General features: G+C 36.8%; 2 protein-coding genes across 9 annotated transcripts in view; one reads left to right on the top strand and one right to left on the bottom strand.

Moving 5' to 3' along the window:
* GIGYF2 (GRB10 interacting GYF protein 2) overlaps positions 1-25,643 on the bottom strand; it is a 145,754-nt gene that overhangs the window by 70,858 nt on the left and 49,253 nt on the right. For 7 of the 8 annotated variants that reach the window (XM_032857500.1, XM_032857502.1, XM_032857504.1 and 4 more), the window contains 3 exons: positions 22,141-22,252; positions 16,955-17,066; positions 16,059-16,099 (listed from right to left, as the gene is read on the bottom strand). In XM_032857500.1, coding sequence (XP_032713391.1) covers positions 16,059-16,099; positions 16,955-17,066; positions 22,141-22,252 — 265 coding nt within the window. The remainder of the gene's footprint in view (positions 1-16,058; positions 16,100-16,954; positions 17,067-22,140; positions 22,253-25,643) is intronic. The other variant, XM_032857506.1, reaches the window with a different exon arrangement.
* KCNJ13 (potassium inwardly rectifying channel subfamily J member 13) lies at positions 1,103-10,234 on the top strand. Its single transcript, XM_032857510.1, has 3 exons — positions 1,103-1,216; positions 6,948-7,423; positions 9,252-10,234. The coding sequence occupies exons 2-3, from the start codon at positions 6,964-6,966 to the stop codon at positions 9,872-9,874; spliced, it is 1,083 nt and encodes a 360-aa protein (XP_032713401.1). The 5' UTR covers positions 1,103-1,216; positions 6,948-6,963; the 3' UTR covers positions 9,875-10,234.

Genomic DNA, 25,643 nt, shown 5'->3' with positions numbered 1-25,643 from the left:
AGGAATTAATATTTTTCTTAATTGTGGGGGAGGGGAAGGAATCTACAAAGGCGGATTTCACCTTCTAAGTAGCATTATATTGGTCTACATTAATAATTTTCCCAGCAGGCCTTCTTCCATGATTTTACTTTGAACAATCACAGCCTTTGTTTCTCAGATCCTCTTACATGTGACATTTGATCAAAGTTTTAAAATCAGCAACTAACGGAGGTGGAGAAAAGTACTGCTCAGTAAAGGCATTACACAAAGCCATCCCACAGCTCATTTCAAGGTTGCTACAAGATGGATCACAGACATTTTCTAGCTAAACACCATTTAGATGTTAAGTTAAATTTTCTGTACCCTGAACACTTCATCTTACTGCACATAAACATATGCTTCTCAGGAAATCATCCCCTAAACGTTACTAAAGCATGCCTTAAGAAAATTATTCATATATGTGTGTTTTTCAAAGATAAGTGCAAGGCACAAAACAATTTTTATTCTTACTTGAGATCTCTGCACATAGCCTTTAAAAAAAAAAAAAAAGCCTGCCTCCTTGCCCCTCCTCCCCAAAATTCAGGTAACTAAATTACATATATTACCAGTTCTAGAATTAATGGCAGTCATTCTAGTGAGGTGGAATATGAAAAGAAAACTAATAAAATCAATTAATTAATTCATGCCTAGAAGTCCTCACCCAAGGAAATCTTCCCCAAAGAAATGGAGAAAAAAATGTAAAAAAGAATAGTAAAGGCAGTATCTCACACTTCAACATGCTATATAAGGAAAGACGGCTGAAAGGAAATCTTGCAGGGAATTTTATCCCTTTGAACTTTCAAATAAACTCTTAAGTAAGATTATGCAAACTTACTAAAGACCGGTCCTGATTAGAGGGAAAAAATGCACCCCTTCTCCAAGTCAGTTCTGGAGGCTTTCTCCAGAATTGTTAAGGTTTGTGTTGGGTAAAGAAAGACTTCTAACAAACCAGCATTCTTTTCCACATGATCAGAGCTAATTGGCCCCCCTGCAGACTAAGTGACCAATCACATCAGCTTCAGCTGAAACTAGCCCCCACGACATTATAAACAGAGGAATGTGAACTGTAAACCCAGTCCAAGAAGAGAACCTACAAGCTAGACTTGTAGATTAAAGTTACCTTATCAAAAAGACAGACTCTGCAAGTTTCCTCAAGACCTACCTGTGCAAAACACAGGCTGACCCAGCAAAAGAACTGGTGAGTACATGAAATAATATTCATTTTTATTTCTTTCCTTAAGGGGAACAGAGAAAGAAATTGAGTGGCAAATAGGGACAGAGCCAGACATCGCCAATAGATTTTTAAAACAAAGATATTACCTCTAGAGTCATACATTAAGATACTTTATGCTTTTTCCTTAAATTTTGAAAATGGAATAATAGCCCATTTGAGAGCATTACTAGAAATTTTCCTGTTTTATTAAATGAATACTAATTCCACATTATAATATGGAAATCAGTAGAAAGGAAAGGCCCCAGAAAAAATTCAGTGGCTTTTTTGTTTTTATCCACTTTCCTTGGCTTTTAAATATATATATAGATATCTTTCTTTTGGAAGGGATTAAAAAAACCAACATGAGTGTACAAGAACAAATGAGCCCCCCCCAAAAGATATTTTTAAGACATGAAAAGTGATAAATACTTAATTTTAAATGTCTTTTTAAAGCCAGAACTACTACCGAAATTAGTAGTGCTAGAAGAAATTAAAATAGAAAAGAATCTCTGAGCTTATATAAGAGAGTTAGAACTCACACTGTTTGCCCCAATTATAGATGGTAAGAGAGATGATTCTAAGACTCTATACAATCAGTTTTTACACCAGTTATAAGCAAATACATAGTAATACTGTGATCATTTAACATTTGTATTTATAGCCTATTATCTTAACTGTTTAATATGAACTACAATACCACCTTACAACATGGCAATAGAAAATACGCAATTTTAAGTGCTACAAACCAAATGAGTAAAATGAATCCTAATTTTCACAGCCACTGAAGCAGCCAAACTATCATTTTTATAAAGTATTATTTTTTTCCACCAAAGTCTGTAAATGAGGAAATACTTTACAGCCCACACACAGAGATACAAACAAACCTTCCCAAGCTTCAATTTTATTTTCTACTGGGATCAGTTTGTGAGAACCATATAAATACAAACCAAAACAAAAACACATTCAACGGGTATTTGTACACCTATAAAGATATGAAAATTACTTGGAGAGAAAATCTACATGTATCAGGCAACAATAATGTAATTTTAAAATACCATACAAGCAGATGTAAAACGACATAGGAGAAAAAAGAAAAAAAATCATCTAAAAGACCTCTGTCAGTTGAGGGAAATGGAAATAAATTTTAAAACTTACAGAGTTTTAAGAGAGCATGTTATTTAATTCCCTTTCGTCTCTCTCTTTTTTTAATATAAGAAGGCTGGCCAAGGAGATTGGGTGGCTTGCCCAGCTGACATGGCTGTGGAACCAACAGAGCCAGAGCAGGGTCGGCTAGATTCCCCACATGATGTTCATTTACTAACCCATACCGCTTACATGAATGCAAAGATGGACTTATTCAGGGTAATCCATTAAGTGGAGATCAAATCTTATTCTCTCAACTACTCCACCCCACCACACAACCTGAACAAGATTGGCATATACATAAAAAGGAGATTGCTTCACTGTTTTGATATTAGCCTTGACATTCCTGTTCACAGGCTTTTCCATGTATTTAGTTAGCTGCAAGAGAAAAAAAGAAATTGTTGAAGCCTAGAGTGACTGTTACACAAAGCTGTAGGTAACAAGTAATAATCCTCAAACAGCCCAAATGATAATACTTATGTTAGCTATAATATATACAGAAAGGCTATCTCCCTGAGTAATGAGTTTTAGAACTTAATAAAGTAGGTTGAAAATCAAGAGTCATGGAGCTTTCCCTCCCATAAAAAACTACCGTGAAACAATCAGCAATTAGTAGCATTCACCAGGACAGTGGTTCCCTAATTGCAGTAAGCACTAGGGTACAAGGTAAATGATGGGCATTTTCACACAGGCAGGAAGCAACAAACAACAAAGGTGAAACTGATATAATGTTACATACCAATTTCACCTCAAAAGAAGAAAAAAAAAACCATAGAGGACAGTGCAGTGGTTTACAATCTTTTGAACGCAGACTATTATCATTCCTTATTATATCCTTATTATATCTTCTTCAAGTGTCAAAATGCATTTTCTTTTATAAAATTAGTATGATACGTTCTAAAAATTACTTTCTCACCTGGCAAAATACAAATTTGGAAATGCTTTGTAAGAAGTCTCCTCTCCACATTTTGCTTTAATTTGTACTGGTTTATAATATCCAAAAGATTAGACTATGTAATAATTGTAGTTGTGCCGATCTTCAAATTTTATGTCTTCTTTAACTGAAAATCCATTTCTCATCTACAAATCACAGGTCTAAACCTAAACACTCCTAAAGACCAAATATTCTGTAATGACTCTTAAACAATTAACTAGTCAAATGGAATGTAGTATTATTCACAAAGGCTAACCAGGATCAAAATGTCTATTTTTGAAGCAATACACTACTGACTCTGAACTCTGGACTTGGTATGGAATTCATTAACACTTACTACCTTTGGGATCCTAGGAAACTCACTATGCTTCAGTTTCTTTATCTGTAAAATGGGAATTAAAACGGTACTTACTACTTCAAAAGTTAAGGAACATTCATAATAATAAAGCAACCAAGACTGAAAGGTTACTTTGCACCAGGCATTGCCTATGGGCTTCACATGAGTTAACACAAGTAATTGGTATAATTCCTGCCACATAATAAGTAATACATACTGGCTAATATTTTTACTCATTACTGTCATTAAGAATCATGTATGGGGTTAACAAAGATTTAAGACAGATACCTGAGATAGTTATGGGGACCAGAAGAACATCTACTAGCAGTGCTAAAAACATGGCTGTCAAAGACTATCTTATGAATACAATGCCAGTCATCTTGGGAAAGATTTTTTCACCAAACTTTCTAAATAGCTTCTTGTAGTAAGAAAATTAACCTGTAAAGTTAGCCAGATGTGGATAATAATACAAATAATCTAAGGCCCCCATCTGCCTAGTGTATGTTTCCAATCCTTGGTGACATCATCTAGAAAACGGGACAATAATGTCTATCTTGCTGGGGCACCTGGGTAGCTCAGTCAGTTAGATTTCTGAATCTTGATTTTGGCTCAGGTCATGATCTTAGGATGAGATCTCTCTACTGAGATTCACCTCTGGTGTGGGGCTCTGCAACCATGGCAGGGGAGGGGGTGGGGTATGCTTGAGGATTCTCTCTCCATCTCCCTTTATCCCTCCCCCCACTCTCATCCTCTCTCAATAAATATTAAAAAAAAAAAATCTATCTTGCCAAGATACCAAAGAATTAGAGATAATGCAATATAGAAGGTACCTAGCACAGTGCCTATGAAAATTTTATTATTGCTATTGTTGTTTACTTTCAAAACAGCAGATAAGGTCTCCTAAAACACTTAAGAATCTAACAAAATGAGTCATTAAATAGCTGTGCTGAGAAAAAAAATACACAAAAGATAATGACCACTTGTTAGAATAATGAATTATAAAGCATTAATGACTTTAACTTATGAAAATAAAATGGTTATCTCTATGGTTACTCTAAATAAATTTTAACCATTATCCCAGTGTTCCATGAGTAATACAATCTGAAGAAAATACAAGAGAATGTCTCTAATATCACAATACGTGTTAAATTAGCCTCAGGGGAGGAGGGAAAGTATATACCCAGCTGGCCAATGTCCAATACCAGTATCACAAGAAGGCCAACAGCCCCAAAGTCTCTAGAATGGGAAGGACCCAGCAAGCCCAAGCAACAAGCTGCTCCAAAAGCCTCTAGTCTTTAAGTGCCATTGTCATGCAAAAGGTAAGGAAGAGAATACACAATACTCTCCAGAGCATCTACTTTTGAGAGAAGCAGCTAGGCAGAGTCAAATGTAAATTCCTAGCACTGTCCTGTGGCAAAAAGAAAGGGAAAGCATAGCTGCATCTCCCATTCTGTTCCTGTGAGGCTCCACATAAAAGTCTTAAGACAGCTTTGATATAAGCAAGCATCAACACACAGAAAGCATACCTTAGACTTCTTCTCAACACACAGAGAAAAGCATACCTACTGTTTTATAGTTTAACTGTTTACAGCTAAAAACTAATTACATTAATTACCTTTTAAAAATTGCCATTTGGGGGGGGTGCCTGGGTGGCTCAGTGGGTTAAGCCTCTGCCTTTGGCTCAGGTCATGATCTCAGGGTCCTGGGATTGAGCCCCATCAGGGAGCCTGCTTCTCCCTCTCTCTCAGCCTACCTCTCTGCCTACTTGTGATCACTCTGTCAAATAAATGAACTAAATCTTAAAAAAAAAAAATTGCCATTTGGGGGCACCTGGTTGGCTCAGCTGGTTAAGCGACTGCCTTCAGCTCTGGGTTTTGATCCTGGAGTCCCAGGATCAAGTCCCGTATGGAGCTCCCAGCTCCATGGGGAGTCGGCTTCTCCCTCTGACCTTCTTCCCTCTCATGCTCTCTTCTCACTCTCCCTTTCTTTCTCAAATAAATAAATAAAATCTTAAACAAACAAACAAACAACCTTGCCATCTGGGGGATGCCTGGGTGGTTCAAGTCATAATCCCAGAGTCCTGGAATCAAGCCGCAGATCAGGCTCAGGGAGCTTGTTTCTCCCTCTGCCCCTCCCCATTTATTGTGTGCACACGCACGCACATGCTCTCTCTCTCTTGCTCTCTCCAATGAATAAATAAAATCTTTAAAAATGTTTAAAAATTGCCATTTGGTGCCTTAATGGTTATTTTAGTTCATTAAACTTGAAGCTTTTTTTTCTGGCTTACTTACTCTCAAAATTAGTGTTATTGGGACATCTGGGTGGCTAAATCGGTGAAGCATCTGCCTTCCACTTAGGTCATGATCCCAGGCTCCTGGGATCAAGCCCCACATCAGACTCCCTGCTCAGCAGGGAGTCTGCTTGCTTTCTCCCCAATCTGTCCCAGCTTGTGCTGTCTCTCTCTCAAATAAATAAATAAAATCTTAAAAAAAAAAAAAAAAACAACAAAAAAACCTAGTATTACCTAGGAATCTCCACCTAGAATCTCGTACTTTTCCAAGAAAATAATTTTCTCCTCACCCCACAATCTAATCAGAATCTAGAATATTCAGAGGATGGCAATCCATTAGACACGGAAAGAATCCATGAAAATGGCTGCAAAGTGACAAAAACAAAGCCTATTCATAAAACTTTGAATAGGCTAATTAAAAAGCATACATTAGAACTATGGATCTCTAAAAGTTTAGTCCTGTCCTAGGGCAGAGTTCAGCTTCAAAACATCTGCAGGCAGTTTAACACTACATTTTCAAATGATTTCTAGTTATTTACACAGAAGAGCACATATGTTTAACTTATTTCTTTTAGTCATGAATTATCCATAATTATTAATTATGAAAAATTGTTATTTACACAAATATGTTTAGTCAAACCAATAAATACTTTGTCTGGAATTGCGCAAGAAAGAGACAAAGATGTCAAAGAGACACAAACCATAACACCAACCTTCAGTGATTTTGAAATATACTTGGAAATATTAAAATGCCAAACAATATTTTAACAGTCATTCTAAGGAAACAATAACAGACAGCCTAAGGCAAGCCATGATTTGGTAGCAACTGAATGGCTTAGTCAATAAATGCCCCCTTCCGTGAAGAGAAAAGAGAGAGAGCTGTCAGACTGGGAAAGTCTGCCCAGTAGCCAGGGAAGCATTTCAAAAAGAGCAGAAAGTGAATGAGGTCTCAGAATTTATTAGTATTAACTGTAAAACAGTTAAGAGCTTACTAATTTATTCTTGGTTTCAGAAAATTACAGCCTGAAATGGATGGCAGTAACTGCAAAGTTATTGCTCCTCTTCTAACTCAGAGCTACCGGAGGATGGTCACCAAGGACGGCCATAGCACACTTCAAATGGATGGTGCTCAAAGAGGTCTTGCATATCTGCGAGATGCTTGGGGAATCCTAATGGACATGCGCTGGCGCTGGATGATGTTGGTCTTTTCTGCTTCTTTTGTTGTTCATTGGCTTGTTTTTGCAGTGCTCTGGTATGTTCTAGCTGAGATGAATGGTGATCTGGAACTAGATCATGATGCCCCACCTGAAAACCACACTATCTGTGTGAAGTACATCACCAGTTTCACAGCTGCATTCTCCTTCTCCCTGGAGACACAACTCACAATTGGTTATGGTACCATGTTCCCCAGTGGTGACTGTCCAAGTGCAATCGCCTTACTTGCCATACAAATGCTCCTAGGCCTCATGCTAGAGGCTTTTATCACAGGTAATTGTTTTTGTTCTTTAAAAAAAAAAAAAATTACAAGTGGTTTGGGGAGGGGATCGTCAGTTATAAGCATCCATGTTGTAGAATAATTTAATTTGCATTATTAGCAGGTAATGTCAAAGATTGAAGAAGGAAAGTCTAGGGCCAAATGAGGTGACATTATAAGAAACCTGACTACACTTAAATTTTACCTGTTGGAACTCCTTAAGAAAAAAAAAGGACCATTATGACACTAACTTGCAGCAACATCTTACACCAAAAAATATTAACAAGAGGTCTAAAAGGCATTTTTCAGAGAAGCTAAATACTTTGTCAAATAAGTGGATAAATATGTTAAATGCATATTTTGACAATCATTTTACCTAACAGAGAAATGTTGATTTTTTTTTTTCCTTTACTGGGTTAGAATATCCTCCTCTGAGTTTATCTGTTCAACATTTACTCTTCATCAGTGATCCCAGAGCACAATAGTCAGCATTATATTTAGAGATCAAGTAAGTATACACATCCTTACTGGAAATATGGTTACAAAGATTATGAAATCTTATTTATAAACCCTGATAACACATTAGACTTTCCTCTAATTAAAGTGGGGCTAGTGTCACTTTTGTAAGTGATATATATACAGTTTAAAAATCAAAAAACAAATAAAAAAGAAGACCTGGCTTTAACACACTGCACAATAATATTCTGAAAAAGTTAAGTAAAGGGCCAAATGAAGAGCGATCTGGAATGAAGTCCAGTGTGCTGCCAACTGGCTCTATAATCTGTAACAAATCACTTAACTTCCCTACAGGAATTCTTAAACTAGGTCAGTCATTAGATAATAGTTAGGGGATCCATGAAATTAGGAAAAACTTGAATCTTTTTTCACTAGCCCCTAACTGAAAATCGTCATGTCCTTCTATTATAAACAGATAACAAAAAACAATAGTATCAGCAATGCTGGTAACTTTGATACAAATAGAAATCACAGATATTTTCCTATCCCACTACAGTACTTTTAAAATCTTAAAAATAGTGTACTTTTGAAAGTACACTATTAAACCCACCACTATATTTTATTGTTTAATGCATTAAAAAAGCACATAAAGTACTATAAGTTTTTAAATGTTCAACTCAATTTCAGTATATTTTGCTACCTTCGTATGTATTTTATGTTTATGCATTTAAAGCATAATTCTGAGAAGAGGTCCACAGATCTTTCCAGCCTGCCAATAAGATCTGAGGCACTAAAGTAGTTAAGAAATCCTGACCCACAGCTTGGGGGCACACAGAAGATGCACTTTGAAAAGTACACTGAAATCACCACAGAGCCAGAGCCTTCTAAAATAAAAAGGGGAGGGAAGGTTATATAAGTTTCAAAGTTTAAAAACTGCTCAAAATGTATCACTCATTCTACTGGTACCCTCCCTACCCCAAAATCATCCTATTCTGAATCTAATTTTTACTTCAATTTGAAACAACCTCATTACAAATGAATTTCATTTATTTTCTGTTACTTTTTTTTAAGTGGGGGCAGAAATGTAATAAATGAACATTCTTACACTTTTTAAGAAATGAGAAGACGAAGTTACACTTCTATGTAACAAAATGAATTCTGCTTAACCCTTCTGAAATCACATCTTTTAAATAAGGATGTATGTACACTGTGAAAAATTCTTCAGGCAAATGAGACTACCCAAATTAATGTGTTCATCAATTCTTGACTCACTTGGAAGGCATGGCATCAAAAAATGTATAACTATTTGATACATCCTTCTCACTCAGAAAAGGTATTCATATTTTAAGTGTTCATTCTAAAAAAACTCAATGATTTCTAATTTAGGTGCCTTTGTGGCGAAGATTGCCCGGCCAAAAAATCGAGCTTTCTCAATTCGCTTTACAGACTTAGCAGTAGTAGCTCACATAGATGGCAAACCTAATCTAATTTTCCAAGTGGCCAACACTCGACCTAGCCCTCTGACCAGTGTCCGGGTCTCAGCTGTACTCTATCAGGAAAGAGAAAACGGTGAACTCAACCAGACCAGTGTGGACTTCCATCTTGATGGCATCAGTTCTGAGGAATGTCCATTCTTTATCTTTCCACTAACCTACTATCACTCCATTATACCATCAAGTCCTCTGGCTACTCTGCTCCAGCATGAAAGTCCTCCCCACTTCGAATTAGTTGTGTTCCTCTCAGCAATGCAGGAAGGCACGGGAGAAATATGCCAAAGGAGGACGTCCTACCTACCCTCCGAGATCATGTTACATCACTGTTTTGCCTCTCTGTTGACCCGGGGTTCCAAAGGTGAATATCAAATCAAGATGGAGAATTTTGACAAGACTGTTCCTGAACTTCCAACTCCTCTAGTCTCCAAGAGCCCAAACAGGACTGACCTGGACATCCGTATCAACGGACAAAGCATGGACAATTTTCAGATCTCGGAAACAGGACTGACAGAATAAGATGTCTCCATTACACCCTATTTTTTAATGTATTAAATATACGCAGCCAGTTATGCAGCTACTTTTCCTTCATATCTCATGTTTTCTCTTTTTTCAATGCTGATTACATCTCTCCGATTACATCATGGTAATCAAGCCTGTGCCCATAAAAATGGCTGAGCTAACAATACACATTCTGGAAATATAACATTCTACCTTACAAGTTTGTATCTGTGGTTATCTGCTGAAATCGATGCATCTCAACATGACAGATATTTATACAGAAATATTGGTGGATTTATAATAAAGTGGTATGATACCACTAATGAAGGTAAAACAGGACAATTAAGTTTAACACAGCCAAACTCTAAAATCAACCACAAATCTGCAAGTTGAAGCAGCAGTCTAGTCTTAAACCTAGCTCCCTGGGTAGAATGATGATTTCACAATATTTAATGAACATCCTTCTAAAACTGTTATTTTTTCAAGACAACAAGATCATTCCTCTGGTTCTTCATACTACAAAACTGGAGTAAGTATTACCCCCTTAATTTTTTGACATCTAAGGACAAAAATTTACACACAAAAAAACCCAGCAAAGTATAGATTTATACATAGCTCTAAAAGCATTTCAGCATGATACTCAAACACATACACATGTTCATGTATTTGTGGTAGAAACTGATCAGATCAAGTAAAAGATCCAGCCTGAATGAAACCAATAAGGTGGTATTTTTGTAAGGAGATGCAAAATTCTATCTACTGTAAAGCAACCTTGCATAAAAATCAAATAGTGATTTAAAAATTATAATCAATAATTCATTTGAATGGCTTCTGACCTAAGTAAAAACATTCCCTTCTTACCTATGATCTATACAATGGTATAAAAAAAATGACACCCTAAGTAACTCATAAATGCAAATATATTTAAGTTTTTGTAGTTATAAAGGTTTAGTTACATATCAAATAGGAAAAACATCTCCAATAGATAAATCAAAAAAATTGGGCAACAAAGTATTTTCAAACCCAAATTCCTGTTTCCAACTTCAAATAGTTTTTTCTACAAACACAAAATGAGTGTTTATTCACCAGTAGGAGGTTGGAATAGATAAACTCTATTATTTCTTACCAAGTCTAATACTCCGTGAAAATTATGCTCTCTCTGCTTCAATTTTTATTTTACATGTAGTTAGATGAACTCTTCCCCTTACCTCCAGTTTAATTTATAACCATTCTCTGCATACTTCTAATTTTGATTTAAAAAAAAAAAAAAAAAAAGACTGTCCTCAAAGTAAACAAAAACCAAAAAAGCTTACCCCATCAGAATTCAAGTAGATTCATGGCTGCTCTTCTTTTCTGAATTCCCCTTATTCAGGTTTAGTAGGAAAAGTGAAAGATTTAACCCTCCCCATTAATAATGATCCAGCCAGGAATCATCCCATGAAATAAACACGAGCCTAGTAAAGGCAATCAGTTGTGAAGAGTAGGACAGAGCAGCAAGTCACATTTTTCTACTCTTTGACGAAAAGGAAAAGAAAATAAAGTACTCTGGAGTGCTCTAAGAGCAGTAACAGAAAAAAAAAAAAAAAAAAAAAAAACAAGAAGACACAAAGAAGAGAAATAAAAAAAAAAAAAAAAAAAAAAAAAAAAAAAAAAAATCAAGAACACAGAAACTTAGTAATTGTAAACTTTTGCTGTTTAGAAACTTTAGGCATTCTTAAACACTAGTCAGACCAATAGAATTTTTTTTCCAACCCAGAACTGTCGTTAACACATACAGACAACAGGAATTCTTATTTCTATAATAAAGGAACCAGATTCATCTAACCTGTAAAAATAAAGTAGTATCAAAGATTTACATGGTATGTTTTTTCCTAAGAGCTGTACATCACTTACACTGATCACAACTCCACTACTTAAGTGAAGCTGCTCAAAGTAACAGAAGGAAGTGAGCAGAACCAGGAAAAGTCTCCCCACAGACCCAGCATGTTCCCCGTCCAAGTCACAGAACTCCCAAAGTACACTATGTATATATAAGCTCTGCACCTGAAAATTAGATGTGACTTCTCTACACACACCCAAAGCAACTCTGTTGATATACTAATGCTACTTAATAAACGTTTTTCACAAGTAGACAACTAAGAAATGCAATAAAAAACTTCTGTCTAGGTAGTTGAAAGCTTTTGAAAGCACTATTCATGATTCTTTCACTTACTTCAGAGAATCACAGTTTCTACATTAAGGATTAAGTTTTCTGCTAAGATATCACTATCCTTTCAGGAGAAGGGAGTGCAAACACAAAGAGGGGTAAGTACTGGGAGGTGGGAACAGCAGCTCTAACTCCTGGTTCTCTAGCTCACTAACCTCGGAGCCCAGTGACGCTATCTTGGACACATGACTAGGAAGACCATGTTGGAATTAACTTTACAAGTGCTTTAGGAGGGCGCCTGGGTGGCTTAGTGGGTTAAGCCTCTGACTTCAGCTCAGGTCATGATCTCAGGGTCCTGGGATAGAGTCCCGCATCGGGCTCTCTGCTCAGCAGGGAGCCTGCTTCCTTCTCTCTCTCTGCCTGCCTCTCTACCTACTTGGGATCTCTCTCTCTGTCAAATATATAAATAAAATCTTAAAAAAAAAAAAAAAAGGTTGCTTCAGGAAACCAATATAGATAGCATGACAATCCCAACAAACTAGACAAGTAATTACTAAAAATCATAAGGCCTAGATCTATGCATGTATAAGCCTATAATACCTACTGCTAACAGGAGCCTTATAACCAAAAGCTGCTATGTCTACTTTAAAGAATTTCACACCAAAATGCACTAATTGGTATCACATTGGGCTGAACCTACTGGTATCAACTAGATCCAATTTTTATTTCTTAATGATCTTCCAATTTCATCCTCACAGAATCATACTACAAGATTATCACCGGAACTGATGTCTCCCTCCCCAGCAATCAATTCCTACTGAATAGCAATTATAATTCCAAGGTTATAGGCCTTCTCCACCTCCACATTCTCCCTTACTGTGTTCACAGAAAATATGCAGGATTCTTGCCCAGATGTCTGTAAACACACCCATTTCTCTCCAAATAAAAAGCAAATAATATGAATCATCTCTAATTTTAAAACCAACAAGTCATTCTGGAAACTTTAGTATTCTGGAACATTTAATACTTAAATTATCTTAATTTGATGTCATAGCACATCTCACAAATGACCAATATATCACCCTGTCCCAACAAATTACTTTAGTACTGCCATTCTTGAAGAGTGCACAATACAATTATGAGATTTTTTAATAATATATAATTATAGATAATTATATATTATATTATATATAAAATAATATAATAAAATAAAAATAAAAATAAAGTCTCAGAATTATCAGCACAGTTAATACAACCTGAAGTGAGCATCTTGTCAAAAACATTCAATAAAATCCACTATGATTTATTTGAATATATGTATGTGAAACTCGCCCTGATATTTTAGTAAGAAAAACTTTCTTTATATTCTTAACCACTTCACATCAACTTGGCTTTATGGAACTCATCTTTTAAAAGATACACCCACAGAGGGAAAGGAAAAAAACCTGTATTTTTAATAGAGTGGTTGGGGAAATAACCCAGACTGAATAAATATAGTTAAAATAACGATGAAAAAGGAACTTTATACTCTATCCAAACCACCAAAGTATGACAATGTGTCAAACAGTTAAAATCAAGCTATTGTCTTAACAGGGAAAACACTGCTTTCCCAGGCAATTCATTTTCAGACAACTCTATCAGACCTTAAGATTGTGTCAAGTTTCTGCCTCCTTAAACCTGCCCTTTATATTCATACAGATCAAGTTTAATTCCTCTTTTATGATTGTTAAGTAAATATTTGCAGAGAGTAGCCCTAAAAACCCTCCTCCCCACCCCGTCCTGCCCATAGTCTTGTCTGCTGTGTAAACAGCCCCCCCTTCCTTCATGCATCCCCCATCACAGGAGGTCAAATGTGCCAAACATCCTACTCCAACATATGGATCCCTTCCAGGTGTGGCCCCAGTACTGCACACAATACTTAAGCTGTCCTGTGTCAACATAAAAGACAGCGGGCGTCCCTAGCGCCTGCCTCATGAGGACACTTCAGTCCTAGTAAATGCTGCGCTTGGCACCATCCTGCTGCTGGTTTAACACTGAGCCCGTAGTCAGCTGAGAAGGCTGTGCCTTTCGCCATCAGGATGCTATGACACCATTACTCCATATCTTCATTTCTAGAGTTTATGCGAGAACTGCTTGCCATTTTCTGCTGTTAAACTTCCATCTGTTTTGTGTTTTTTATTTTTTTAAGATTTTATTTATTTATTTGACAAATGGAGATTACAAGTACGCAGAGAGGCAGGCAGAGAGAGAGGAAGGGAAGCAGGCTCTGTGCTAAGCAGAGAGCCCAATGCAGTGCTCGATCCCAGGACCCTGGGACCATGACCCGAGCCGAAGGCAGAGGCTTTAACCCACTGAGCCACCCAGGCGCCCCTAAACGTCATTTGATTAGACCTGATCTCTTGTTCCATCTTAATTCTGATCTCAAGTGCTACTTGTGCCACTCTACAGCTAACCCTCTAAATACCGAATGATTTGAAAATCTGATCACACACCAACACTGTCATCTAAAGAAAAGGAATGTTTATATAGCACCTAGCACAAGGCCTATCACAGGAATAGGAATTCAGTAACTGTTGAACAAATAAAGAGGAGTCCATACACTCTTACTTAATCCTAAAAATTCTGTAAGGCATTCTTACCTCCATTTATTATGACACTACTGAATATCTGAGAACTTAGATTACTGGTGATCTTCTGACCTGAAACCCTATACTCTTTAAACAACCCCTCATTATCTCTCCTATTCACTGGCAAAAGTACTGTATCAGACATGGATGGGAGCAGAAGTCCTAAAAACCGTCCCAAAATAATATTTATCCAATAGTCTACAATACATGTAAAGCCATTCAACTAACAATAAGTTATCTACCCAGACTTTTAAATTTCGTGCTACACTCAATGTAAATACAACTGACCATTCCCGATGCCAGGTTAATGAGGAATTTAAACTACTGATATGCTAAAATGAATTTGATATGAAAACAGGGATGCAAATTTAACTGTTTTAATTACTAGTGTTAAAAAAATTCACAAATCACTCTGTGATATTTACATACTTAACACATTTTTGAGATATGTTTATTCTTGTCAGATGTAATCATACTCTGGAGAACTTTTCTGGTACCTCTGGGAATTTGGAACTTGCATGTGGTTTTTATAACTCCAACATTACTGTGAATCAGCATTTTTTTTTCCTCTCAGACATTAACACCTACTGGCAGTTTGGAAGGTAGTACCTTTAATCAGTCAGAAAGCCCGTCTTAATCTTTAGATTCTTTAACATAAACCACAATCACTGAAATCATGTTCTCTTACTATGCATCTTTTAAGTCAGCAGCTACCTTAACTATAATTTATTTTGACTGCTCTCATCTCAAAACAAGAAAAAAAGACAAAAAGATTATACATAAAAAAAAAAAATCAGATGAATAAAAAACGAAAGTAACTGGGATGCCTAGGTGGCTCAGTCAGTTGAGCCTCTGCCTTCGGCTCAGGTCATGATCCCAGGGTCTTGGGATCACATCCCACCCTGACTCCTTGCTTAGCAGGGAGCCTGGTTCTCCCTTTGCCTACTATTCCCCCTACTTGCGCTCTCTCTCTCTCTCTCTCTGACATATAAGTATAATCTTAAAAAAAAAAAAAACAACAACACTAAAGTAAGAATTTCAATGCTCTCTGATACAAAAACAAGCATTCTAGCATTTTCCTTCTTTCTTCTCACCCCGTGAGATGTATCTACATTGGAAAAGAGGAGTTAAGAGACTGAATTTCAGTTCACAAGATAGTCTTAATAAAGAATATATGCCTCACAAAGAACACACAAACTTAAAAAGTTAAACCAAGTAAATCCTGATGGTTATGTTCATCACCCCTGGTTTCATACAGAAAAGCCCTTAAATAACCATGGAAGTACAAATGCAAGTGATGCTACAACCCCATCTACTGGAGAGGTGCAGGTAAGAGTCAATTTTCAATAAATGTATCCTTGCGCCTTGTTACCAACTATTATCAATGAAATCCAGATAAAAATACTTCAAAACAGTAAGCAAGCCTTACCTACATCTTTTCGTCCTGGTTTTTCAAAACGTCTGTCACCTCTAGAAAAGATAAAATAAGTTTTCAAACAAGACTTGAGAGTAATATATAGATTTCCCATCTATGACACCCACTGCCCTATCTTGGTCCAATAGCATTGCTATTTTTTCCAAATTATAGAACAAATGCATGGTTACTGCCTAACATTTGGAAAATACAGAAGAGCACAAAGATGAAAACAGAAATATCCACTATCTCACTTACCAAAAGCTAGCTTCTATTGACCCAGAACTGTTCTTTTTATAGAGATTTTTTTAGATACATGATTTTAGATACACGCTATACATAGTTTTATATACTGCTTTAAAAATATATTTTCCTATATCATTAAATATTTTCAAAATCATCCTAACTTTAATGATTACATAAATATTCCACTGTGTGGATGTACCATTATTTAAGAAACCACACTGGTGGTTTCTTAAGCTCTCTGGCTTGTTTCTAACTACATTATAAACATCATCACAGTAGACATCTTTGTATACATAACTTTGTGCAACTGCCCTCCCTCATCCAATAGACATCACATAAAGTCATAAAGAACAGAGAAGATGCTTTGACTAACAGCAATGAACAATAAAATGTCAATTGTCAATGCCTCCAACTGAATGCTAAGCAAACAGCAAATCTGATTAGCTATGAAATATCCATGCTGGCACTAACACATGAACCTATTTACCTAGAATGTTTCCTCCTTTAAATAAGGATCATTTATACAGCTTGATACTCAATTAACAGCATTTTTTAAATGAAACTGTGTAACTATACACAGAAGTACCTCCTCTGTAGAAAGCAGAAAAACATGGTTTTTTTACACCAAAGAAACCTTTATACCAAGATCTGGATCTTTTAGTTACCTTTCCTCCCAGCTCTGTGACCTATGCATTTCCCTGCCACCTCCTCGACCAAAAACACCCTCTACTTCATCAAAGCTTCTTTGGTAGAAACCACATTCACCTCTGCCTCTGCCTGAAAATAAGAAAACAGAAAAAATGATACTCAGATGTCAACTTTGGAACATATTCAACACCAAATATTAATCTCTGAAGTTCTGTCTCTACACAAAGAGAAGGTCTATATTTAAACATTTATCAAGGCCTGATGGATCTTTACCTGAGAAACCAATAATGGCATGGAAGAGGCTACAACACAGGAGGTTGAAAGAAACAAGTTAGAAAAGGATATATAAGAGTCCCAGTCCCAGGCCTGAACAAGAAACAGTATCAACATTTAGTTCTTTAACATAAAAGTTCAACAGTAAAATTCTAAAAAGATCAATAAACTATTACTACAAACTGGATATTTATTGGATTGTTTTCAACAAAATTAAAAGATTTAGAGAGCTTGCGAAGAGAGCAGATAAAAGTATAAAAGCCAAGCATAAATGTTAAAATAATTTATCTAACTCCACAGAAAGTCTAATTTCATAGGGTTTGTTACTTTGTGAACTAACCCATAAAGGATATTCCACAGCAACAAAGGCACTCTTTCCCCTTTGCTCAAATCTTCAAATAGGAAAAGTATCAGGACCAAATATGAACCAGAGGGCTGGTGAGAATGTGCCAAAGGCAGGGACTGAGAGGCTCTAGGTGTTCAAGGGCAAACTGGCTTTTACTGAAGGCAATGTGGTTAGAGCTATCAAAATTTAACTCAACAATTCTAACTACAACTTATCCTAACAGAAATACACAAATATGCAAATAAATATATATTAAGGAGTTTGTTGCAATGTAAAACACCAGAAACGACCTAATCAAAAATTAATTCTGATAAAATAAATTGGGAGAACACTATGAAGCCACAGAAGATAAAACGCTGACACTGAAAGAAATCTACAACGATCCTGTTGAATGACAAAAGCATGCCAAAGACCAATACTTAAATAAATAACTCCACTTGGGGCGCCTGGTTGGCTCAGTGGGTTGAAGCCTCTGCCTTCGGCTCAGGTCATGGTCTCAGGGTCCTGGGATGGAGCCCCGCATCGGGCTCTCTGCTCAGCAGGGAACCTGCTTCCACCTCTCTCTCTGCCTGCTTCTCTACTTGTAATCTCTATCAAATAAATAAAATAAAATCTTTAAAAATAAATAAATAAATAACTCCACTTATACAAATGATAGAGCTGCAGTTAGAGTCTGGAAGAATGTACATCCAATTGCTGATCTGGGGACAGAAAGCAAATATGAACTTTTAGCTTTATACTTTCTGTGCAATGTGAGGTTTTCTCAACTAACATGCACCATTTGTATTCAACACACAGGTCAGAAAACTGGGAAAGGGTGGGGAGTTCAGGGCTGTACTTAGAGCAAATCTTAGCCATCATCTGTAGCGTGACTTCTTTAACAGTGTAAACCCACCCAAAGAAAAATGATGATGGGGGCACCTGGGTGGCTCAGTCTTTAATCGTCTGCCTTCGGCTCAGGTCATGATCCCAGGGTCCTGGGATCAAGCCCCACAACAGGCTTCCTACTCAGTGGGAAGCCTGCTTCTCCCTCTCCCACTCCCCCTGCTTGTGTTCACTCTCTCGCTGTGTCTCTCTCCGTCAAACAAGTAAATAAAATCTTTAAAAAAAAAGAAGAAATATGATGACGAATCTTGAACAAAAGCATGAATGCATTCCAAAGCTAAAAACAATGGAGTTAAATAATTATTGCAAATATCCAGTAGAATTTCTATTTCTTCCTTAAAGTTTATCAAAACCTCAGAATATAGTTGTACTTTACACAACCTTATTACGAAACACACACAATTGTATGTGGGTAATCTTAGGAACAATGGGCACCCTTTTAACTAATCCAGATAATCCATTTTTTCATCTATAAAATGGAAGTGAGGACTAGGCTTGACCTATAATAATCTTAAAGTTATCTTCCAGTTTTGTCAATCTAAATATACATCAACTTAAGGTTGACTCCCAGTTCCGGTACCTCTCTCCTTAGGATATGTATACATTTTATCTAAAATCCTGAAACAGTACAACGCAAACATAACACTGTGGTGAACTCCCACAATGATGATTTTTTTAGGGTGAAAGTCCCCTCTTCTAAAGAGAACAATTTTCTCAGGTAAACCATTAAGTACATGACATCCTGAAAACAAGTTTTATTTTGGAAATTTGAATAGGAAAAACAGCCTTCAGGTTGCCAGAAAAACAAGCAAACCACAGACAAAATATTTTCTGCCAGTTTTAACTAGCATCGGTACTGGTCCTCAAGGTATCAGACTAAAGTTTTATGAGTGGGCACACAAAAATAATCAGATTCTAGAGCTCTCCAGTTTGTACAACATAAAGAAAATCTCCAAAGTACAAGGACCAAAATCATCTATAAATAAAGTTCTGATAAAGAAAAAGCAAGTATACATAACATGATGAATCTTTCACACAGCTAAGTATTTAAAGAACTGCCCTATTGTCTAAGATTTTATCAGATTACTTTGGGAGAATAAAATATTCTTCCTCTAAAAATATATAAACACACATACACACACCACTTCATTTTAATGCTGATGAAAACAAGCGGCTGACAGCTATGTAGATCTGCTGTATTATTAAACATCTTAACCAGATAAAATACAAAGATGACAACTTTGTTTCCTCACTCATTTGTCTGTTTAAATTTTAGTAGTTCATGATATTTAGAAGTCTAGAAGTCAGTGAATTTTCACAAAGTTCCTCAAATTAAAAAGAGCCAAAATAATCATCTAATTTTAGCTCTGCCCATGCTAAACAAAGCCATAATAATCATTACTTAACCAACAAATTAAAATTAAGTACTAAGTGAAAAAAACAAAACCAGATAATGGTCTTATGCAATCATTAGAAAAAGAAATCACAGTTCGGACAATGGTATAGAACTGTTTTTCCCTGGGGGCGCCTGGGTGGCTCAGGTCATGATCTCAGGGTCCTGGGATCAAGCCCCACATCCGGCTCTCTGCTCAGCCTGCTTCCCCCCCTCTCTATGCCTGCCTCTCTGCCTACTTGTGATCCCTCTGTCAAATAAATAAATAAAATCTTTTAAAAAAAACTGTTTTTCCCAAAGTCAGTTCATTCATTCAGCTAGTTTCATGCCATGTGTTCACATCAATGTCAATTAAGTCACTACTTTTGTCACAGTATCTATCTTGCACATGCCCTGTTTAAATTCTGATTGCAGGATAATATGTGATAGCCCCCTACTTCAAAGAAATCACAAAACAGGGAGAAATGTATCAATCTTTGTTTCTCAACACAGAACTTTTTAAAGACTGTTTGGAGAGAGTGGTTAGTATTCGCAGCCCACAAAGTTGGTGATACCTTGAAGTTCATACCACAGCTGGCGTGGGTTCCTGGGTAGCTGTTTGTTAAGTAACTGCCTTCGGATAAGGTCATGATCCCAGAGTCCCGGGATGGAGTCCCACATCAGGCTCCCAGCTCCACAGGGAGTCTGCTTCTCCCTCTGACCTTCTCCCCTCTCATGCTCTCTCTCAAATAAATAAATTCTTAAAAAAAATTTTTTTTAAATATACAGGATCAAAAAAAACAGCGGGTTTGTGGGGCACACTTCTTGAGTAATCATCTCAGTAGGACTGATGACCCTAAAGAGCATAAGAGGCAAAACTGCCTGAGTGTGACCTCTCTTTCTGCTGCCAGCCCACCGGACAAAGTAGCAGGCCAGAGCCATCTCCAAAACACCACCGCACCACTAAGATGCAGATCTCAGATGAATTCTGGACCAATGGAACCTAACTATATGTGGAAATCTGCATGTAGAGCTTCTGAAGTACACACACGCCTAAATCTCACCACCCCGTATTCTGTTGTACAGGTATTTTCTAACAACTCCTCAGGTTAAAAACTGGTGTTCTAGAGACTGACAAATTCAGAAGGAAAAACCATGACACCTTGGTAATAGTACCTGGCCTACAGGTGCAGAACTTTAATTAGCCTCTTCATTATTCACCACACCTGCAATCCCACATTCTGAATGGATGACTGAAAGCAAACTCTTCACAGGAATGCATAATCTCATATAGTCTCTGTAAAGACTAGATGTAAATGACTCTACTCATAAGGCACAACTTTAAGAAAAAAGAATTTAGAGGGGTGCCTGGGTGGCTCAGTCGCTGAGTATCTGCCTTCAGTTCAGGTCATGATCCCGGAGTCCTGGGATCAAGCCCTGTGCTAGCTCCCTGCTTCTCCCTCTCCCACTGCATTCCCCGCTCCCTGCCACCACTAGTGTTCTCTCTTTGGCTGTGTCTCTGTCAAATAAATAAAATCTTAAAAAAAATAATTTAAATATTCCACACTCTTGATCATGTCAATCTAGGTGGTGTGGTATGTGGAGACAATGGCATCTAATTTGGTAGGTACCCAATTTTTCCACTTCTAAAGCACCTCTTCAAAAACTTAACAGGATACGTTTAGGCTACTGCTATGACTTAACCACCTTAAGAGAAAAATGCTAAATATTTTTATTACAAACATCTTTATGTTACAGAAAATCAGTGAACACGAAACAGAACAAGACAGCAAAAAAAACAAGTAATATCAAAATAATAATTCTTCTGAGACAAACCTATAAAACCATAGGTTAAATAAGTGAATGCTTATTATTTCCTGCTCTACCTCTAAAAGAGCCCAAGTACTGATGAGGCAGCTTTTCCTAAAGTCTCCCTTCTGGATGGGGATACTCCTGGCACACCGCCTTATACAGAAATCCTGTGTCATAGAGGCCAACAGGGACTTCAGTGCCTCACCAGCAGCCAAGACACTTCTGGGAGCTATGGCAAAGTGCAAGGTTCCCTGGGCATGAGGAATACAGATAAAGTTCTGCCAAAGTTAACTAGGACCATCTCAAATCCTTCACACTCAAGAATTACCCTTCTCTCCTCCAAATCAGGGGTTGTGGAACAGATACCCTGAAAAATGGTTCAGAAAACAAATGTTCAGGACACTTAGTATACAGTTAATGTCAAAGAACAGTTTTTTAAAAATCAAGTATTAAAATACGTTTAAAGTGACTTCTCTCTCCCTCTGTTATCACGTTTTCCACATGAATAAGCTCACCTCGCCCTCTTGAAGAACTTCGACCTCTAGGAGCCCCCACCACTGTTCCTCCTCCTCCTCGTCCTGTCAATCGCAGGACAGCAGCACTATTTACAGACATGGAAAAGTTTCTCTGCCAAAAAAAAAGAAGAAAGAAAAGAAAAAAGAAAGAAAAAATGGATGAAACATATCAAACCATATGTTGCTCTTCCCCATCTCCCACTTCAACTATAAAATGGCATCTCATTAATACAGGCAATGGGAAACATCCTAAGATGATCCAAAACCTGATTTTACCTGTAAATCTCAAATTAACATTTTAGATCAACAAACACAAGCCACCAATGCATTGTACTATACTAGATTCTGTGAGGAAATACTAAATAATCTCTAAATGCTCTATGTATCTAGAAACAAATGGGGTAAATATGCACTGCAATAGAGAAAACTTAGTAAAAGAAATCCAGTTTGAAAGGATTCTTTAACTAGTGAAAGGTGGAAACAAGAGATGATCACAAGAAATATGAATCAAGAGTAGCACGGTAAGGAGAAAAATCATCATTTTTGCATTATTCTGCTCACTAACATGAATTAGCTACTCCAAGTAGTATTTAACAGAATGACAAGAATCATAAATAAATAAGGGCCAAATAAGAATCTACATAAATAAGATCAACCATCTTAACGGAGCGGGGAAATGAATGCTTGAAAAAAATGAACAAAACCCTAATCTCTCAGTCATAAGCCTGAACTTGCATCCAGAGCCAATCTGGATAGGGCCAAATGCAGTAAGACAGTAGTGAGTGGGAAACCTTCAAATATGAAGAGGAAGACACAAGAACACAGGAAGCCTGGGAGCCAAAAATGTTTAGCTGACACTTCTGAATAAATGGAATACAAAGGTCTTAGGAAAAGAAGAGTAAGAAGTGATTTTTAAAATCTTAAATATGATTTATAAAAATATAAAAATCCTGGCTATTTGAAGGAAAAATCTGCAGTAGCATTTTAAACTCAGAGAATGTTGGAATATATGCTTATTTGAACACTTTCTGTACCCTTAGGATCTCACAGCCATCTGTGTAAAAATGCAGAGCTGTAGTACATGAAGAAAATGCAACTTATGCATGGCTAGAGCTAAGGGTCCTCGTGGCAGAGGGGCAAGAAGTGAGGCTTAAAAGTTGGATGGAAGGGCAGCTGCGTGGCTCAGCTGGTTAAGCATCGATTCTTGATTTCAGCGCATGTCATGATCTCAGGGTCATAAGCAAAGTCCCAAAATCTAGACTGATATATTCTAACACTGGAAAAAAAGAGTCCAGAGCTAACCGCATTATGTATGCCAGGATCCCATGCAGGTGAACATACTACCAAACATGTACAAAATTCAAATGTACTTATCAATAGGATGCAGGGAAACTTGCATATGCTTTCCTATACCCTCACACAAAGTAGCTCAAAGTGCAAACTTCTATCATTTCTGGAAGACAATTTCTCAAAGTGTATTCAAATGTCTATACCCTTTGACACAATTCTCTTGTAACACATGTGAAAAATCACAAAAGCAGAACGATCTTAAACTGCAGAACGATTTGTAAAATCAAATTTAGGAACCACCTAAGTATCAATCAATGGGAGCTAATTTAAAAATCATGGGGCACTTGGCTGGTCAGTCCATAAGAGCATGCTGCTCTTGATCTTGGGGTCATGAGTTCACGCCCCACCTTGGGCACACGCCTGACTTTCAAAAAAAAAAAAAAAAAAAAAAGGCCATCTACATGTGGAATTCTATGCAGTTGTTTAAAAAATGAGGCAACTCTATTTACTGGGTTGAACTCACTAATATTCCTAATATTCAACCAAATTCTCATCCACGAAAACTGCAATTTCATATGGTCAACCAAATGCACAAAGTTATAAAGCATAGCAGTAGTAAGGATCACAGAAAGGCCAGATTGTCTGAAACTGAATTGTGGTTCCTTTACTCCACTTCTCTGTGCTTATTTTCCTCATCTAGATAAAGTGAATAGGAAAAATATTTACATCTACTTCATGGGTTGGTGCCAGCACTTAACACATGATGTGACAAGGGCTTACAACAGTGTCTGACACATTAAAAGCTGAACAAGTATTTGCTATCATCTCCTCAATACATGTTTAGGTGAAAACAGTGAAATGTAGAACTATGTGCACAGCATACTGTCATTTATGTTTATGCATGTATAGGAATAAATATGTAAGTAGTTGCAGAATTATTAACTATCCCTGGGAGGAAACACAAAAAAATTGAAACAGTGGCTACTCCTGAGGAACAGTAGGTAGGTAGAATCAGGGTGATTCACACAATTGCTTTTCACTATGTGCGCTTTTTGAATTTTTTATATACATACATGTATCATCTATCCAAAAAATAAGTAATTTTCTTTGATGTCAAATAAATAAAATACAACATCTAAATAAGGTAGCAGCTATGTCATGATTCTCAAACTGAGAAATATATTCAAGGGAAATGCCAAACCAAAACAGTGACAAAATGTTTAAGCATCAATTTTATTTTAAGAAAACTTTTTTCCAGGGTGCTTGGCTGGCTCAGAAAAAAGAGCACATGACTCTTGATCTCAGGGTTGTGAGTTCGAGCCTCCAGTTGGGTATAGAGATCACCCAAATAAACTTTGAAAAATTCCTGTTTTTCTTAGTTCTATTTTATACATACATGCAAGCACACACATATATAGAAAGAGCACAAAATTAACTTGCATTTTAAAGAGAAAATATCTCCTTCAGGAAACTTAGTATATGCAGCAAGAAGCTATTTTAGGTTATGAGAAATATTCACCTCCCCCATAAGGGTCATGGGGTGAAAAAATATGCAAAATTCTAGTCTTCAAATATTGAAACAATCCCTAATGGGGTTGCCTGGTCATCCAAAGGACAAACATCAAAATGTTAATGAATCTTTTGCCAGCTTCAAACACTGCTCTACTTTAGCATTTTTTTTTAAAAAACATCTATTTGAGAGAGAAAGTAGGTACATGCATGCAAGTGGGGGGAGGGGCAGCTGGAGAGGGAGATAATCTCAAGAGGATTCCTCACTGAGCACAGAGCAAATCACACCTCCCATGAGACCATAACCTAACCCACCATCACGAAGTCTGAAACTTAATCGACTGAACCACCCAGGTGCCCCTATTCCAGCATATTTTATAAACAAAGAACACCAAGTGTCAAGAAGTCCAAAATGATACATTTTTAATGAGTCCAAAAATGGACCTCATGATCTTCTGTAACTACCATAATCACAGTATCTATCCAGACCTTATTAGTCCTTTGAAATAAACCTTTCCATTATAAAAGCAGAATGAAGCTTTACTTCCTTAGTCATTCCAAAGCTACTTTAGTTGTGTAGGTATTAGGGCAAACCTAACTTGACTCTTCTTCAAATTGTTAAATAAGAGTTCCCAGCAGCACTCTGCTGAATAATCTCTGATTTTACAAAAAATTTGGCACTTACTAATTCTAATTTCTTAGAA

This window comes from Lontra canadensis, unplaced genomic scaffold, assembly GCF_010015895.1.
Source record: "Lontra canadensis isolate GAN:19392208 unplaced genomic scaffold, GSC_riverotter_1.0 scaffold13, whole genome shotgun sequence".
In the NCBI taxonomy this organism is placed as follows: Eukaryota; Metazoa; Chordata; class Mammalia; order Carnivora; family Mustelidae; genus Lontra; species Lontra canadensis.
Note: the sequence above shows the minus strand (reverse complement) of the source record. Positions and strands in the feature narration are given on the sequence as shown.

What these genes read in the sequence shown, in the direction of transcription:
- KCNJ13 (XM_032857510.1), top strand. Translation starts at nt 6,964, where the DNA reads ATGGATGGCAGTAACTGCAAAGTTATTGCTCCTCTTCTAACTCAGAGC. An exon ending in GCTAGAGGCTTTTATCACAG is followed by an intron (nt 7,424 to 9,251) that starts GTAATTGTTTTT and finishes TTTCTAATTTAG; the next exon opens with GTGCCTTTGTGGCGAAGATT.